General features: G+C 32.4%; 1 protein-coding gene across 1 annotated transcript; it reads left to right on the top strand.

The window, feature by feature from the left end:
* The first annotated feature begins 7,365 nt into the window (after positions 1–7,365).
* LOC131610345 (enhanced ethylene response protein 5) lies at positions 7,366–12,396 on the top strand. The gene is made up of 12 exons (XM_058882264.1): positions 7,366–7,811; positions 7,899–7,992; positions 8,171–8,260; positions 8,873–8,938; positions 9,123–9,212; positions 9,313–9,369; positions 10,262–10,323; positions 10,801–10,888; positions 11,372–11,448; positions 11,544–11,618; positions 11,697–11,802; positions 11,921–12,396. The coding sequence occupies exons 1-12, from the start codon at positions 7,507–7,509 to the stop codon at positions 12,050–12,052; spliced, it is 1,242 nt and encodes a 413-aa protein (XP_058738247.1). The 5' UTR covers positions 7,366–7,506; the 3' UTR covers positions 12,053–12,396.
* The last annotated feature ends 3,005 nt before the right edge of the window (positions 12,397–15,401 follow it).

Genomic DNA, 15,401 nt, shown 5'->3' with positions numbered 1-15,401 from the left:
TAACATAAAGTGTGTGTGGTATTGGAATCCAAACTTTTCATTTTCCCGTGGACTTAGGCCGTTGAACAATGATAGCGACGTTATAAGGTTTGTGGAAGACATTAGAGGATTTAAAGTCATTGATATTTACGTTGAGTACAAGGTTGAAGAAGTTAGTATTGATGATGTTATGTTTGAGGAGGAAGTAAATGTGGATGTTGAGGTTAATAATGAGGAGGAAGTTAACGTTGAGCAAAATGTGGAGGTTGATAACGAGAAGGAAGTAAATGTTGGGGAAAATGTGGAGGTTGAGGTTGATAACGAGGCGGAAGTAAATGTTGAGGAAAATTTGGAGGTGGAGGTTGATAACGAGAAGGAAGTAAATGCTGAGGATAATATGGAGGTTGAGGTTGATAACGAGACGGAAGTAAATGTTGAGGAAGCGCTATGGAGGGCAGCGAGGGCCACAACAATATCTGGATGGCAAAGATCAATGAATTACATGAAAGAGCTCAATCCTAATGCTTAGAAAGACATGATGGATGTGCCTGCAGCAAGTTGGAGTAGGTCTCATTTCAAGACTAACACACAGTGCGATTTACAAGTCAACAATATGTGTGAAGCTTTTAATCGAGCAATTTTGGAGTACAGAGACAAGCCGATTATTTCATTGCTAGAAGGAATCAAACATTACATAACAGTTAGAATTTCCACTCAAAAGGAGAAATTAGGTAGATACAAAGGTGTAATCAGACCTTACATTCAAAAAGTCTTGGAAAGAACAAAGAGGGAAGCTGAAGGCTGGATTGCGACATGGCACGCCGATGATGACTTTGCTATATTTGGGGTTTCAAATGGTGTCGAAACGTATCCTATTAATTTGATGCAAAAGAAGTGTGGCTGTAGGAGATGGGACTTAACCGGAATTCCATGTTATCATGCTATCTCGTGCACATGGTTTGCCAAGAAAGAGCCCGAAGAATTTGTTTCATCGTTCTATCGGTAACATGTTCTACTGTTATTTTATAACATGTTCTACTGCATGTTCTACTGTTATGCTATGGGTAACATGTTCTAATGTATTGTTTTTTGTGTATAGGAAATCTATTGTGTTGGCTACTTATAGCCATATCGTTATGCCAACCAATGGGCCTCAACTATGGCTGGTGAATGTTTCTCATCCAATCAACCCTCCATTCATGAGGAGGTCTATCGGTCATCCAAAAAAGAATCTCAACAAGGAAAATGATGAACCAAGAGCAAGAAATACGCTGCCTAGAAGTCTACAAACTGTCAAGTGCAAAAAATGCGGTAGTTTTGGCCATAACAAACGAACGTGTAAAGGGAAGAGAGCGGCGGAGAGAGCGATTCCTAAAGGTGGAAATAAAAAGGCGAAAAAGAAGGTTGACAAAGTGGCTGGCAAACGGTCATTGAAGGAGGATCCCAAGCACCACCATCAACCCAAGAATAGTTACTTTGCTGTTTGTTATATTCTGTTTGTTAGCTATTTTATAATGACCAAACATTTTGGGTCATTTTTAAACTGTTAGGTGGCTGGCTGGTTGTTATGTGGCTGTTATATTTTGTAAAATGCCCAAACATTAAGGTGCATTCTTATGTAAAAATTAGGCCAAATTATGGTGATATTATGGTGTAAATTATGTGCCTGTTATGTGGCTTTTAACGTGATATTATGTGCCTGTTATGTGCCTTTTAACGTTTTATGGTGCCTTTTAACGTTTTATGTAAATTATGGTGCCTTAATACATAAGAAGATAATTACAGTACATATAAGAACCAACAACAACAACATAAGAAGATAATTATGGTGCCAAAATTTTCATATTTTTCATTAACATAATACCTTAATACATTAGAACCAACAGCAACATAACAACATAAGACCTTAATACATTAGAAGACAATTAAAGTACAACCTACAGCAACATAAGAAGACTATTACATCAGAAGAGAAGTGTGTTGCAACCAATTTCATTTGAATACATGTGTTGCAACCAATGCAAACACAAGTAATAATACAAACACCATACATAAACCAACAAAATAAGACATTAACCTAATCTTCATCTTGAGCAAATCTTCACTATTCTTGGTGTCCTTAAGTAAATCCGCAATTTCGTCATTCTTGTCCTTCAAAGTTCTAATCAAATCTCTAGCCCTATTGCTCATGTCTTCATCAACCCATTGAAAGTAATTACAACCTTTTCTCTTCATCATCTTAAAGTTACCACAACCATGAAATCTTCTTCTTGGATTTTCGTAAGTCCATGAGGTCATCAATGGAGACTCAAGCCCACACCAACATCTACTCCCTCTTCTTCTTGCACTAGACTGATTCGTTGAGGCAAAGGACAAATTTGTTTCAGACATACTAGGTGGTACTACGAAAAAGGAGATGGAAAAATTGACGAAGAAGGAGATGGAAATAGAAGAAATGGATCTGGACTTGGAGACAGATTGGAGAAGAAGATGGAATTTTTACGCGTTGGTTTGAAGAAGATGGTGGCGCTGCAGCAGCAGTGAGAGTGAGGATAAATAGGGGAACATTAGGGTTTTCTATAAATTTAAATATTAATAAACATTATTTGCATAAAATAAACATTAAAAATAAATGAAATAAAATGAAACAAATTATATTAATATTTGAGTGACATGGAACTGACACATCATAAAAAATAATGCCATGTCATACTAAAACACGCCCAGGTTGGCTGGGGGACTAATTCCAAGCTGAAAACTTAAAATATAGACTAAAATGGTGGTTTTAAAAGTGGGGGGATCAAAATCAAAAAATTAGCTAAATAGGGGGACCAAAGTTGCATTTAAGCCTAATATTTTATAAATTTTTGTCTTACAAATTATTATAGAAAAAGAAAGTAACATGACTATAAATATTAATTTTCAAACTATGTAATCTATTTGAGTAAGGTTTGTGATACTCTAGGTAGCATGACATATAGTATGTGACTCTGTGGGGCCATGAAATTTTATCATATATTGTAAAAGTATTGGCCTAGAATCATTTATACCAATTAACTTTCTCGGTTAACAAAGCATTTTCATCATATGAATTTGTTATTTTAAATGCAATGGGGTGGGTGGCCGTGGCCTTCCCCGGTCCCTACGTGGCTCCGCCACTGGTGCAGAGGTTGGAGTTGTGACTCATAAGCATGCAGAAATAGTAAGTCTTAGTCCATGTTACAAGATTGTATAGTGTGAGATGATGATAGCTATTACAAATCATAGATGATGAAAGTTATATCAACTAGACTATATGCATGTCTTTTTCTCCACTTAAGAAACTCTGCAAATATTATATTAGCAAGAAATACTACTGCTGGGTGGGTTTCTTTTCAAACTTGTTTAAAATTTTATATTATAGTTTTGTTTCCTTACTGTTTAATATCTTAGTGTCACAACTCCTTAAACACACAACTCCTGAGTTATTATAACTATTAATAATCACTGTGCCAAAATGTGTGTTCATTTATTAACCTGCCTAGTGTTAATTTGTAATTCCTTGTGTCGAAGCAGGTTGTTGCTCGAATACAAGGTGTGTCGAAGTGTGTAGCAGTTTGTTACACATAGATTTGTTTTCGATCTAGATAGATTTGATTTAGATTTAAAATAGGTATTTTGGTCTTTGGCTTAGGAGAAAGATAACCTAAATCTATAAATAGGGAGTAACCCTCATTATTTTGTAATCAAGTCAATAACTTGTATTCACAGAAGTTGCAGTTGCTAGTGAATAACAGAATTTCCACAGTTTGTGGACAGAGAGAAACTCTACAGAAAATACTTTCTTCTTCTCTTTTAATTTTCGCAAACCCTAATCCTACTTTTGTTCTTATTTTATTCATTGTCATCTTTAACGATAAGAAATTACTCAAAGGTTTCAGAGTCTAATTCCAACATCTGGTATCAGAGCCTTAGGTTCGAGAAAGGGACCGACTTACTTGTATTTGAAGAAAGTCAACAGATACAAGTGAATGTGAAAGAGAGAACTTTCACATGAGGGGGAGCATTGTATAGACTCACACTTGAGGGGGAGTGTTGAGAATCAAGTGTGAGGAAGAAGTCCCACATTGGTTAGAAAAGGGAAGAATGAACACTTTATAAGATAGAGAACCCACACACCTATTACCTACACCTATTACCTTAAGGTTTTAGGTGGAGATGTGGTGTGTCTCTCACAAAGTGTGTCCCAAGTAAAGAATGCTTCCTCGCTCGACCCTCTCCCGATTGTTGCACTAACACCTAGTTCTATAGTCATTGTCCAGAATAATCACTTTTTTCATCCTCATAACATTCATTTCATTTTAGTATATATGTACCATGTTTTACAAGGATCCTTCATTACTCTTTAACCAACTTAACACCTACTCAATAATCACTTCATTTATAACCTACAAATTTAACATTTCATCTACTAATTCTTTAAATTAATTTTATGTGGCTTTATATGAATTTTTTTCTTAATTAGTGCTTTTGGGGTTCATCAAATGACAAATGGTAATAGAAAAAAGGCTACATGGCTTCATCCCAATGTAAGCGTGATGTAAATTATAATTCTATGTTTAATTTTAGGGTTAAATAAGTTTTTTTGGTTCCTATAAAAATTCCAGTTTTATTTTTAGTTCCTCTTAGATTTTGGCAACGGTTTTTTGTAGAAACCGATGCCTAAAAGCAAGGAGGGACTAAAAATGAAAACTGCAATATTTATAGGGACCAAAAACTTATTTAACCCTTAATTTTATGATAAGTATTCACTAATTATGTCATTCATTTGTAGACAAGGCAACAACATAACTCTAATGATTGTGGATACTATGTGATGAAAAATATGTTGAATATTGTCTCTGCCAATATAACCGAGTCTTGGATGAAGGTAATAAAAATAAATTTACTTTGTTATTTACTTTGCGTTTTGCAAATTAATGTGAATTTTCAAAGAATAACTTCATATTGTTATTTACGTATTGTAGGTATTTGATGACCCAACAGAATTAACATATGATGATTTGCGACTCCGTTTGGGCCAAATGATTCATTGAGTTATATAAAGATTAAGCTTTATCTGGTGAGGTATATAGAATTGTCTATATATATATATATATATATATATATATATATATATATATATATATATATATATATATATATATATATATATATATATATATATATATGATTTGAGTTTCTTGACTTTGGTGCTGTCTGGTGATGTTAATGGGTGTTACTGTTTATTGTCGGCAAATGTGATTTTGGTATTGTCTACTGAAGCTACAACCCATCTTTGTGGATTGCATGTTGTTTTTTCAAGTGTGCGAAAGGAATTATAAAAGGTTGGATATTTTTTTATGGTTTCACTTGTTTTGTTATTGTTGTAGTAGTCCACCGTGTGTACACTTTCATATAATTTTGTACACTAGTGTGTATCCTAGATTAATACTTTCGTAAATCAATTGTTCATTTTTAAGAATATATTTGTGCATCCTAGCTATTTTTCATATTTTTTCCACATCACACAGACCACATTTAGGTCGCTATTTTCATATTTTTTAACCAGTGAAGGGTAATTTCATTGCTATGTGATGTTGGAAAAATATGAAAAATTAGGTACCAAAAAAATTACAGGAAAAACACGTTGATTTCACTAAAAAATAAAAAACATACTACATCGGGCCATTGAGGCCACCGATGTTAAAACCTATATATTACATTGGGCCATTGGTGCAACTGATGTTAAAACCAATATGTTACATCTGGGCATTGGTGTAACTGATGTTAAAATCAATATATTACATCGGGCTATTTAAGCAACCGATGTTAAATATTGCATATATATTTTTTTTAAAATTGAATTTTTTTCACATCAGACCTAATATTCAACCGATGTGGTATGTGGATTTTTCACAGCGGGCTGTTGCCGATATAAAATGTCTTTGATTTACTACATCGCTTGGATTTACATCGGACCCAGACCCGATGTAAAATATACTTTTCGCTTGATGTAAAAAGTATTTTCTGCACCAGTGTCTGCATAGCACATCTTGCCAGACATGTTGATAGATGCAATGCCCATGTTATCTGAACTGCATATTTGAAGGCTGCTCACGTCTTTTGTTGATGAAGCGTGTGAGGTTGCTCATGTCTTTTGCTGATGACAGCTTGCTGGAGAAAGATGGAGAACTGGCTTGCTAAGGCTTAGAGACTGACAAAGCAAGTTATGTCACAGATTTTGCTTAACTACCTAGGGGATAGATAATGCGAGTTCGATCTTATCTTTGCCAAGGGACTAATCTGATAAGGTTGAAAAGGTTAGAAGAACACTTGCTAAGGCGTAGAGACTAACATAGCAGGCTGTATCGCAGACTTCACACACCTACCACAACCTAGAGGGTAGGTACTATGGGTTAAAAATAGATAACTTATTGCTGCTTCGAGACTAACACAATGAGATTGAGTTATCGCAGATTTTCGCGCATCTATTACAACCTAGGGGGTAGATGACACGACCTTTGAGAATAGATAACTTACTAAAGCTTCGTAGATTTTGCATTTTTATCACAACCAGAGGGATAAATAATGCTAGTTTGAATTTTGAAATTTGATAGTTTTAAAATGGGATTGAAAATTTTGAATATGAGAAATTGAATGTGAAACATTTGAAAAAGTTTGAATCTGGAAAAGAAATTTGAACTACTGCCGAGATTCTGTTAAGAAACTACCTACTGTTGAGGTCTTATAGAAAATCTACTGCCGAGATTAACTAGGGAATCTACTGCCGAGATTCATCTAAGGATAATTACTGCCTAGGTCTTCTAGGAAATCTACTGCCAAGATTAACTAGGAAATGATATAATATACCTCTGCTTGGAGACTGATAACGTGAAAATATATAATTTCTTTTACTAAATATTATAAAATTAAATTATTTGAATATATTATTATCGTTGTACATGTAAATTTGTTCAAATTTACATCTTAGAGATTATAATAAAATCATCATCCAAGTCTAATTTAAATATTATTTAATATCTTTGTCGGATAAATTTTTAAATATGAACTTCTGATATCTATGATTTTATTTTTATTTTTTTATAAGGCCAAAAATATTAAACAAAAAAAATAGTACAAAAAGGAGGGGGGACAAAACCAAAACCCTCAAAAAGAACAAAGCGAAAAGAAAAAAAAAATAAAAAAATACACAACAAAGACACATGAGAGATAACTCATATCAAAGAAACTAATGACGCGTACGGTTGAAGGCACCTACCTAATATGACATCTATGAGTATAAAATAGAAAAAATATGAGAAATATATCTATCAGGATTTAAATTTGTAAAAGGGTTAAGGGTGTGTTTGGTATAGGTGAAATAAGGAAGAGAGAAGTTGAGAGGAGAGAAGTTAATAAGAAACAGATAATAAAAGGAGCAAGAGGAAGCTCAAGTTTTCGATTTCTCTATTACCACTTTCACTTTGAAGCTATAGTTTGACGGCAATGGCGTACTTGAGCATGGGTGAAGCCCATAGAAGAATCACCGAATATCTTAACCGTTTCTCCGACGCCGTTTCTTACCAAAACGGCGTTTCCTTCAAATCTCTCTTCGCTCTTTCCTCCAATTCCCACTTTCTTCTCTCTGTCGCTGACGCTCTCGCCCTCTTCAATGACGCCAATCGACTCATCAACCAGAACGATAACTACTCTCAGTTCTCTGATATTATCGTTCCCCTCTTCCGATCACTCCAACACTATAAACACTCCAATTTCGTCGAAACATATAACGCTTTCGAAAAAACCGCCAAGTATTGTTCTTCATTGATTTGATTCCTTTTATTTTAATTGAGTTAACTGAAATTGAAGTGATGAATTATAATGGGTGAATTTTTCAGCGCGTTTGTTCAGGAGTTTCGTAATTGGGAATCCGCGTGGGCTCTTGAAGCTTTGTTCGTTATTGTTTACGAGATTAGGGTTCTTGCTGAAAAGGTATCATCTTCTTTCGGCCTGTTTTGGTTCAGACTCAAAATTGAAAAATTGCATTTTTTGAAGAATTCAAAATCAAATTTTGAGACGGCTAGAATTTTGTACTAACTTGAACTTCTTCAGTTCTTTGTGCTATCTTCTTTTATTTAAATGCATATTTTGTGTTTTGTTTTGCTTCTAGGCCGACAGACAATTGGCTTCAAATGGAAAAGCTCCTGAGAAGTTGAAAGGTGCTGGTTCTTTACTCATGAAAGTTTTTGGAATCCTTGCGGTATGTAAACATTTTCATCCATCCATTTTAATTTGAAACCACTTCCTACCTCAAGTGGAACCCTAGTAGCTACTAACTTAACATACTACCATCTAATATTTGCCTATACAAAAAGTTGAGTACAAATGATGTTTGTTTTTTGAAATCTAGTTTTGTATCACTGTTGATTGGTTCAGGGTTATTAACCATGCTACTAAACACTCACTTCTAGATAAATAAGGTTGAGTCAGATGGACTTGATAAATATACTGCAAAAGTCATTCTTATAATTTATAAAACATGAAAAATCATCACCTTTTGAGCGTGCGGTTAAACTTAAGTTAGACTCTAACCCTAATTTTCAGTCAATGACTTGGCCCATGTTAGTCTATTCATTCATATATTGTTCGTAGAAAAAAATTGACCCTGTGTCTGTGTGTGTATAGTCTTCTACATATTGTGGAACACGGAAAAAATTGTAATCATATCAACCCTTTCTAAGCAAAAATCTTCATGATTTGTATTGTTTTTGTGAAACATATACTTCCTTGCTGCATTAAGTGGTTATGTGAAATTTCACTTTCAGAGGTACTCTACTAGTACTAACTATTTTATTGCTCGATTTTATTCCAGGGAAAAGGTGCCAAGCGTGTTGGAGCATTGTATGTAACTTGTCAGTTATTCAAGATTTATTTTAAGGTATTTATTGTTCTATTTTCCCTTTTATTGGGTATTTATAACACTCTTGTTATGACCTCTTTTGTTGACATGTGTCCGCACTAATCTGAAACTGTGTGTAGCATCTGGGCTTGATCAAGAATACGTCTTAATTTTTTCCAAGGTTGGAAATTTGACTTTTATTCTATCAACAAATGTTTTGCAGCTTGGTACAGTTCATCTTTGCCGCAGTGTAATAAGAAGTATTGAAACTGCGCGCATATTTGATTTTGAGGAATTTCCTAAAAGAGATAAGGTTAGAATTTGTATGCACACATATTTGTGTGTCTGTGTATGCCTGCGCGCGTGTACATGTTAATTTTTTCCTGATTATTTACATTTATGATATATTTCAGGTTACTTACATGTACTATACCGGTCGTCTCGAAGTTTTCAATGAAAATTTTCCTGCTGTAAGTATTCTAAATTTCTTTAAAAATTGATTTACAGCCTGATTGTGTTCTGAATTTTGCACACTAAGCATGTTGCTGGCTTTATAATTTTCGATAATGTATCTTCTGGTTTGAATTATTGGCATTTGACGTTACTTTTAACAGAAAACTGTACTCCTATACAATTGCAATCTCAAATGAATTGAAATATTGTTTTGTTATTATTGATGCTGCTGCAGCAATTGTTGTTATTATTATTATTATGATAAAGAGGATACATAGTTTGGTCACAGTTTTGTTAATTTCAAAATGGCAATGTCAATATATTTTTATTCATAAACAATAAAAGACAAAATAGTTATTTTCATTTGTGAAAACATTGGTTTATGTTCATCTTCTAAAATACATGTTTATTTTAATTTGTTAATAAGATGTGAAATTCTTGAAGTGAACCATTGTGATGGAGAGAAGATGAAGTATTTGCTAGGAATGACGCATTTCTAGAAATAATGAAAACAATAATTTGGCATTTTAATTATTTCCTAAAGTTGCACTCAATTATTCACTTCAATAGTCTATTATCTCCTTGTTACAAGTAAATTTAACAGAAATTTGACAATGAAAATAGAAAATGTTTTCGCAAAGTAAACGACACCTCTTATCATGTTTTTCAAATTATTTACTCTTTTGATGATTGAAAATATCTCCTTTGGTAATTAAGTAGAAGAGTTCAAGAGCTGAGCACTATATTGAATGTGTTTTTTTAAAAATAAAAAAAAAATTCATAAAAAAGTGGCATCTTTTTCAATTTTTCCTGAATTACACTTAGCCAGTCAATCGACAGAAGAAAACATGGATAACATACTTTCAAATTTTATAAACCACTCATAATTTTACATCTGTGACTTGACAGGCTGATCATAAATTATCATATGCCTTGAAGCATTGCAACCCACAGCATGAAGCAAATATAAGGTTTGGTTCAGGTCTATCAGCTGTGTGTACATTGCATTTTCATGAAGTGAGCTTTCGCTTAGGTTGTAATAAGTTTGCCTGCAAATTAAACATGGATTTGTGGACGGGGCAGATATAGCTTTAAAATGTGATTGCTTAGTGATTGCTCTTAGAAATTGTTTCTTAAATCAAACTTCTGCAGATATTTTATGAATTGAATATTCTTATTGGAGCTAGGCTAAAAAGGAAATATTTACGAGTAGGAAACTAGGAATGTATTTTGCTAGCGGGTGCCTACCTCCGTATAAACTGCAAAATCCAAATCTTAGCTTCCTACCCTGCGAAAGAGAAGTGGGGACATGAATTGTTCATCTCACTGTTCATCTATGAAGGGCTTTACCAATTCTTTATCTCATTAGTAAAAGATAGAATAGAAAGCATATTTAACTCTGTCCTTTCATTATATGACTATTTGTAACTAGTTTTTACTTCACACAGGATGATTCTTAAATATCTGATTCCAGTGAAGCTTTCAATAGGCATATTACCCAATCATAGGCTATTGGAGAAGTACAATCTACTTGAGGTATGTTTGGTGCTTATTGATGATTCGTTCTTTTCTGCTCTCTCTCTATGGGCTATTAACAACCTTCGTCCCTTTTGTTTAAAATCTTACAATAACCACTCTTTATGACTAAAAAAATTCTCTACTAAATCGGATCCCCTCATTTGCTGATAATGTCCATCATGTTTAATGTCTTTACCGGCTAATGTCCAATTAATAATGACATAACCAGTTACCTTTTAGAATTCAGCGAACCCTGTTTTTATTGTAGTTAATTTGCTACGATGTTTGGTTATTCAAAGGGAAAATTTTCAATAAATAGAGCTTTCAAATCAAGCACTTGGAGGGAATAGCAGTTTATGTTTATACTAACTACATCATAGTTTTCCAAAACATACATGCAATAACATGGCAGCATTTGGTAGTTGATGTTTATGGTATTCACATGTCATACATGTTGCCTCCAAAGTGTCTATATGAATAATTGTTTTTTCTTTTGGACAGTACGGTAATATTGTACTAGCTCTAAAAAGGGGCGATCCTCGACTTCTTCGACGTGCACTCCAAGATCACGAGGACTGGTAAATTTGCCCATCATTGTTTCATAGTGAGGATTGTTGTTCCAAAATTTTCTCTAGAGCGCATAAACAAATAATCAAATTCATATTTATTGTAGGTTCTTGAGATCAGGTGTATATCTTGTCCTAGAAAAAATAGAACTTCAAGTATTCCAGAGATTAGTAAAGAAGATGTAAGTATTATGCTTCATAATTTACTTTGCTTTATACTCAAATCACTAATTTATTATTGCTTCATTGTAACATGACAGTTACATAATTCAAAAGCAGAGAGACCCGAGCAGAGCTCACCAGGTGAAGTTGGAGGTTATTGTTAAAGCATTGAAATGGCTTGAAATTGACATGGATGTGGATGAGGTAATTTCTTTAATTTCTTCCTTAGCCTGACATGCTTTCAATTTGTTTATATCTTTCAAAAAACAAATAAAAGAAGATAGTGCTGTTTTTAGTGAACTGATATTTGACGCTCTTGCAGGTAGAGTGTATAATGGCCATGCTCATATTCAAAAATCTTGTGAAAGGTTACTTTGCCCACAAAAGCAAAGTGGCTGTATTGAGCAAGCAAGATCCTTTCCCCAAGTTAAATGGAAAACCTGTCAGTTCATAGGGACGAAAGACATCAGTCGAGATTATGAACTTTGAGGTGCAAGAGAGTCCGGTAATTATATGAGAGGGTTTTTCGGCCATAAGTTTGTTGTATTGTATGTTCAAGAACCCCCAAATGTATTGTTGTTAAAATGTCACAGCATTGCTTCCGTTTCAGAACAAGCTCCTGTCTAGTAGATATGACACTTATTCATTGGAGTGTAGTTTAGCTTCCACTTATAGGGGTTGTATGCTTCGAAAGGGCTACCAGTGGAAGTGAAAGTCACATCCCTAGTTTCAATCTCGGATATGCTACTGACTCTCAAAATTAAATCTATATCACACTAATTTGTCATGTCTACAAAATTTCTAGGTTTCAATTCTAATTCTAATTTTAACAGCTCAATTCATCTTACTTACACCACACATTTTCATTCTCTATTTTTCTTCCATAATTCAACCCATTCGTTCATAATTAATTCATCATAATTTTTAATTAATCCAAATCTATATTTTTATTTTTTGAATGTAAAACATCTTTCATTAATGGAATAATGAAGAACAAACATTCTTAGAAATATTGAAAAAAATGAAAAGAAATTACAAGAAAATTATAATTTTTTCAAATACTTATTTCACATTTTAAAAATAAATCGATATGTCTTATTTTGCATTTTTATAATTTAAATATATATTTTTTCACTTTAAAATTATACTCTCTCTCTCTCTCTCTTATATTCTTCATCTTATCGTCTCAACTACAAAATATTTAATACTTAAATAAAATCAAAATCTATTTATAATCTAACAATACTTAAAAAAACACATTTGAATCCGGCGCATCGTGCACAATTTTATTAAAAATTAATATTCAATTCTATCTCTCTAATAAACTTGAAAACCCCCCAAAAAAAATACTCAGATTTTCTAACTTTAATCTCTTATTAGAACTACTCGTATATGATATTTTAATAGTTTTAAAGTATATTTTTGTTTGATGTGACATTTATTTGGGTAAATTTTATAATTTTTAAATCAATCTATTTTAATAAAATTAATTAAAGTAATTATTTCTAGTTAATGTATTTAAGTAATATAAAATATTTGTCAAATTTTAAAATAAAAAACTTTGGTTCAACATTGATTTCACTTCATCTGAAATTTAACTGGTGAGACTTGAGATAACTTATTTGATCAAACACCACTATTAGAGATTGTTGGACAGTTATCATCGTAAATTTTACCAAACACCATTTGACCTTAGGTGTTGTCATTATTGAAATGACTTCATATTTGTTCTCAGAAAGAACATCTTGTTCTTCATAGATAATATCTTAATCATTGAGATTTTTTTACAGATAGAGACTTCACATAGTATGTTGTTTGACATAATATGTTGTCATCATCAAAACTGAAATGATCATGTAACGGTTGCAGATAGTTGTATCTGCAAGCACATAAATTTGCATTTTACTCGATAATCGATTAGACATGTGTCATGATCTATTAGAGAGCAAATATTTTCTTCCTAATAAATTAACTAAGCTCTATAATCGATTAGTCTTTGGCCAAAATCATTTAATATTTTGAAATTAAATGAAGTTTAGAAAAAGATTTTGTGTGTGTATTATCTTAGTACCTTGAGAACTAATAACACTTAATAGTACATAAGATCCTATACAATAGATAAATAGATAAAGCAATGATCATTCACTACTACAAATAACACGTTTTACCTCAGATGCGAAATATATTTAACCTTGACTACATAAGCGAGCTAACAAAGGACGTCATGAAAAGCTGACACTTTACTCCTCATTTAATAAAAAAGGAGGGGCTAAGTTATTTGTACATGAGTTCGAACTTCAATTTTTGCATTTAAATTATTTTTAAAATTAGCGCAACATACCTCTCGATTTATTAATATAATCGAGGGGTAATATAATTATTTTTAATATTTTTAAGGGTTAAATATGTTTTTAGTCCCTATAAAATTATCAAAAATTACTTTTAGTCCCTATTAAAAAAAAGTCGACTTTAAGTCCCTATAAAATTATTTTTGCACTCACTTTTAGTGCACTCACTTTTAGTCCCTCTACAGGGACTAAAAGTGAGTGCAAAAGTAATTTTATAGGGACTAAAAGTCGACTTTTTTTTATAGGGACTAAAAACCAAAATTGAAATATTTATAGGGACCAAAAACTTATTTAACCCTATTTTTAAATTTGTTACATTTTACACATAATATTAATAAATTAATTTGTTTACAAACTACAATTTTTATCCCGAATATTACATTGTTTACATAAAACATTAAAGTAAAAATTAATTTTCTTGAAGATCTAAATTTTAGACCTTCGAATCATAGAATTTTGGGGAAGAGAAAATATTGGGTGCAGGGTATTTTCAATTGCTTTTGTATGCATTTGTTTATGAATTAAAACAAAATATTATCCCAATATTCACGCCAAAATTGCTTTTGGACACTGATCAATGTCCTCAATAATCACGCAAAAATTATCCCCTCGATTTTGATAAAAACTGAGGTAAAATATGTTTAAACCCCAGTTTACAAAAATGAGCTAAATAATTTTTTTAAACACTACATTGTTTACACATAATATTATATAAATTCAGAATCATCATCGTTGTTGTAATTCAAGATTTTGTTGCATATGTGTTATGCATCAAACTTCCAATTTTTTCAAAGGTTAAACTCTCTTCTTTGTTTAACTTGAAGCAATAATAATTTCTTGCACTTGCAATCTATCATAGAGAATTTTTTTATATTTCTTTAATTGAGTGTTGTTTCAAAAATACAACAACATCAACATCATTGTGTGAGATAGATTGCAATGACGGAAAAATATTTTGTTCAAGGATAGAAGAACATTGAAGATTTTTTGTGTTTGACAATCCATCCCAAAGAATGATGCTTACCAATTTTGGACGGCTAAATATAAGTTAGGATTAGGGTAAAATCTATTTAACGGGTGTTTTTATAGTAAAATATGATTAATTTATCCCTCGATTATTACGAAAACCGAAGGAATAGACTATTTAGTATACACTTATAAACGAATAAAAACATAAACTGCAATAGCTGGGATTTGAAACATGTCCTTAATTGTTTTTCCCCTCGATTATATTAAAACATGGCGCGCCTTACCATTGTACCTCATTTTTATTTTGGCTGATGTGAAAGCTTTCTCATGAAATGTATTACTTATAGCAGTGATTAGCAAGATTTTTAGAGTTAACTTGTTTCTTTGTGAAGATTTTCAACTTTTAATTACCTTGCAAAAATCACTAGAAACCTCTTCGCTTTTTGATTTGTTTGACATTTCTTTATTTGCTTGATTATGATTATG

This window comes from Vicia villosa, linkage group LG6, assembly GCF_029867415.1.
Source record: "Vicia villosa cultivar HV-30 ecotype Madison, WI linkage group LG6, Vvil1.0, whole genome shotgun sequence".
In the NCBI taxonomy this organism is placed as follows: Eukaryota; Viridiplantae; Streptophyta; class Magnoliopsida; order Fabales; family Fabaceae; genus Vicia; species Vicia villosa.
The sequence above is the reverse complement of the archived record's forward strand: the minus strand, read 5'-3'. Positions and strand labels throughout refer to the sequence as shown.

Excerpts from the sequence above, each read along its gene's own strand:
- LOC131610345 (XM_058882264.1), top strand. The coding sequence starts at position 7,507 with ATGGCGTACTTGAGCATGGGTGAAGCCCATAGAAGAATCACCGAATAT. Across the intron at positions 8,261-8,872 it reads AAGTTTTTGGAATCCTTGCG|GGAAAAGGTGCCAAGCGTGT; the intron begins GTATGTAAACAT and ends ATTTTATTCCAG. Across the intron at positions 9,370-10,261 it reads TCAATGAAAATTTTCCTGCT|GCTGATCATAAATTATCATA; the intron begins GTAAGTATTCTA and ends GTGACTTGACAG.